Source organism: Canis lupus, chromosome 29 (genome assembly GCF_011100685.1).
Source record: "Canis lupus familiaris isolate Mischka breed German Shepherd chromosome 29, alternate assembly UU_Cfam_GSD_1.0, whole genome shotgun sequence".
In the NCBI taxonomy this organism is placed as follows: Eukaryota; Metazoa; Chordata; class Mammalia; order Carnivora; family Canidae; genus Canis; species Canis lupus.
Genome location: NC_049250.1, coordinates 14,489,199 through 14,492,836, shown reverse-complemented (window position 1 = coordinate 14,492,836; position 3,638 = coordinate 14,489,199). Strand labels below are relative to the sequence as shown.

The following is a 3,638-nucleotide window of genomic DNA, read 5'->3' as shown; positions in this document are numbered from 1 at the left end:
TCTCTTTAGTGATTTGTGAAGGGAAAAAAAGAATAATGAATAATATAATAGCAGTCGAGTGAATTTGAGTATTACCTGCTTTGTGTCTTCATAAACCTAACTTCCCAATACAAACAGATGATTATTATTCATTCTAACTTTTCTTTACATTTTTTGGACTTTGCAATTTTTATGTGCTTAGTGAGGGATATCTACATACAAAATACATTTTTTTTTCTGTCCTGCCTCATCTCCTGCCATTATATTGACTAGCTACTTGTTTTTGACCAGAATAATAATTGACCTAGAATAACTGTTAGATTCCATGTCTTTAACTGAGAAATGAGGATAATGTCTGCTTTAGATTGTGTGTGTGGGTGTGTGTGTGTGAAAACCAAATATAATGTTTACAAAGTTCCTAGCACACAGACTGCACTCAACAAATATTAAGGATGCCTTCTCTTTGAGACATTTCCCATCTTGTAAGTAGCTTCCCATTACACTATCAAGTTGTGGTAGTTAAATGGATATAATATGTCATCTTTTGAAAAGCCAGAAAGCCATGATTCAAATAAGTATTACTTTTCCCAGGAAGATTGTCTTTGTTCTTCTCTTTTTCTCTCTCCTTCATTATTTTTATGTTAAGTGTCTGAACCAAATGCTTTGCTATCTTTCCAGCTTCTCTTCCTTTTCTTTTACAGTCATTGGCTTATAGCAACTACAGCAAGTTCATCTGCAGTAGAAATTGGAAACCAAAGCACATGACAAGTCTGTACAGAGATTAGACAGTGCAGTTAGAAGTGTTGTAGTGATGTGGGCCAGCCAGTAGAAAGAACTCCTGTGATCCATTCCTCAACTCTATCTCTCACAGTCCTGTCAGGAGCCAGAAGGTCTAGCTCCTGGCTTTGTTTTCCTTTGGAAGTCTGTTCCCAGGCCATCTTCATGGACCTGTTACCAGAGTGGTCACACATATTAAGAAAAGTTTCACTGTTGGAGTATAATGCTTGACTCTCCAGTCTTGAAATTCATAAGAATTTTATCTGTAAATTTACATCTTGTGAGTGAAGTGATATGGGACAATGGAGCATGTGGCCAGGACTTGGAGCCTGGTTCACACACTCTCCTCCTCCTCAAGATGGTTTCTCCAGCCAACTCCCAACTCCCTGCTCCCTCATGCCCTGGGCCCTCCTCACTCTCCTGCTCCATGATTGCTGATGCCCTCTGCCTGGTGTGGCCACCCATATGAGACTCTCATCTTTCCATCCCCCTTTGACCTCTGTGGGGCCTTGGCAAGGACTTGGGATGGATAGAGGTCAAGGACACATGCCCAGTGGTCTTTCAGGGCAGGAAATGGCAGCAGTATCTCTCTCTCAGTAGGCAACTCTGTGGTGTTGATCCTGTCACTCATCCTTTGGGGTCCAGGAGGGCAGCATGTCCAGTTACAGGAACTCCAATCTTTAAGGAGGCATGCTGTCAGGTCCACAATGTACTGGGCATCATTAGTGGGAAGGGGAGGTTGACTTCCCCTTGCACCCAGGTCTGTGGATCTGTCAGGGGGCTTCAGGTAGGTGTCTTGGCAGTGGTGGCCTCATGTCTACTAGGGTGTAGATGGAGTCCCTGGGCTCCTACAAGGGTCTGCACTTTCTGAGTATTTCCATGGCAGGTGAGGGTGTCATTAAATAGCAAATAAAAGTGATATGACAGGTCAAGAAAGAAACCACAGAGAAAGGAATGAGTTTTATTTTATTACCTTTAATGACTCTTATCCTTTTCTTTTTGAAAAAGGGACCTTGCATTTTAATTTTTTGTTCAGTTAAAATTATAGGCCCTGCTTGTTGGTTTGTTCTCTGAATCTTCTGCATTGGATACCAAAGACTATATTCACCTTCCCATCCTGTTCTCTCTTTCAGCCTAACCAGTCACTGTGAACTCTAACCAGAGAGTTGGTTTGCTGAGGGTCATGGACAGCCACATTGTCCTTTAACTTCACATACCCTCCTGGAGCTTGAGTATTTGCTCCCTAAGAAACATTGTCATAAGTCAAATGTTAACTACAAAATTTATAGTAATAGTGCTAAGGGGTCCTTAAAATGATATTGAAAATATTCACACATATTCCTAATATTACCTTACTATGCTATTCCTTAATATTTGTCATTTAGTATTTTTTCCATTTAATCAATATTTCTTGATTGCTTACTAAACATCATGCACTCTGCTAAGTACTGGGAATACATTCATTTATTCAACAGATATTTATTGAATGTTTACTAGACTCTGAGCTCTATTCTAGAGATTAAGGTTATAGTGGTAAACAAGAGAGCCAAGATGTTTGCTCTTGTAGAGTTTATACATTAGTGCAATGAGGAGCAGTAGATAGACAATAAACAAGTAAATAAATAATGTCCAACTTTCGTAAAGCTTAACAATATTTAGAGGTTCCTGAAATTGTTTGAAGTTTTACATTACCTTTATAGAACAGTGCATACAGACACACACACACACACACACACACACACACCTGTTCTTTTAGTCACTAGAAATATGGATTGGTTTTTCTAGCAGAGGGAACTATTTTTTCTAGGTATCCTATTTTATCAATAGCCAATGGAAGTTAATGGTAGATATAATCAATAAGTCTCATGTGCCTAAGAGAACATAGGCAAAGGAAGACTAAAATTCTTGGGAAAATTATGAAAAAGCATAGGTATTAGGCAAATATTTTTTTTTGGTAGAACTAGGGTTTATTAAGTTATGCTTTAGTACAAGCTCTGGGGGTAACCCATGGTGCTCTTTCTTGAGCAATGATACCAGGAAATTGACAGCTAACTGAATGTTGTACACAAGTTCATCATCTGTCATCTTCACATGGCCAACAGCCACTGGCAGACACAGCACCTTCTTTATCTGTAATTTGATCATAAACTTCACGTCATCCATTTTGGCCACGATGTTCTTAACATGGGTCTTTGAGGAAGGGAACTTGCCAGCCTTATTCAGGTCTGGGCCCAGGATTTGTAGCACCAGAGATTCCAAAGCCAAAAAGGCATCAAACTTCTTGGCCAGCTTCTTGAATAATTTTTTATTCTTGTTGAGTTTCTTCAGTGCCTCAGTGTTCATGCGGGGAATAACTACAGCCTTGGCCTCATCACAATGCTGCTGGTCACCTAAAACACATATGGAGAACTTCAGGCGAGGAGTGAACTTAAGCCTGATGGTGCCTGAGAAGCGTCTGTCTGTCTGAGAGTCAGAATTCTGCAAGCTGATCTGCAGCAACACCGCAAAATATCCTGCACACCTCTTGGAAGGTGTCATGGGAGACTTTGCTGCTCATGGTGCCTCATGCCACAATAATTGGAAAAGAGTAGGCAAATAATTGTGGACATTAGTTTGTAGATCACGTAAGACATTAAAGTTCTGGGGGAGACATGATTGGAAATGAGACTTTTTAAAAGATTAAGGTAGTGCTGGGCACCTGGTGGCTCAGTTGGTTAAGCATCTGCCTTGGGCTCAGGTCATGATCGAGTCCTGCATAGGGCTCTCTGCTCAATGAGGAGTCTGTTGCTCTCTCCACTCCTTTCCCTGGCTTGTGCTCTCTCTCTCTCAAATAAATAAATAAAATCTTTTCTTTTATTTTTTTTAAAGATGAACATAGTGTT

General features: G+C 40.2%; 1 protein-coding gene across 1 annotated transcript; it reads right to left on the bottom strand.

Annotated features, from left to right (window-relative positions):
- Positions 1-773: 773 nt before the first annotated feature.
- On the bottom strand, positions 774-3,294 carry LOC486972 (60S ribosomal protein L10a-like). Its single transcript, XM_038579852.1, has 3 exons — positions 2,746-3,294; positions 1,896-1,999; positions 774-927 (listed from the first exon to the last, which is right to left on the bottom strand). The coding sequence occupies exons 1-3, from the start codon at positions 3,292-3,294 to the stop codon at positions 774-776; spliced, it is 807 nt and encodes a 268-aa protein (XP_038435780.1).
- Between the last annotated feature and the right edge of the window lie 344 nt (positions 3,295-3,638).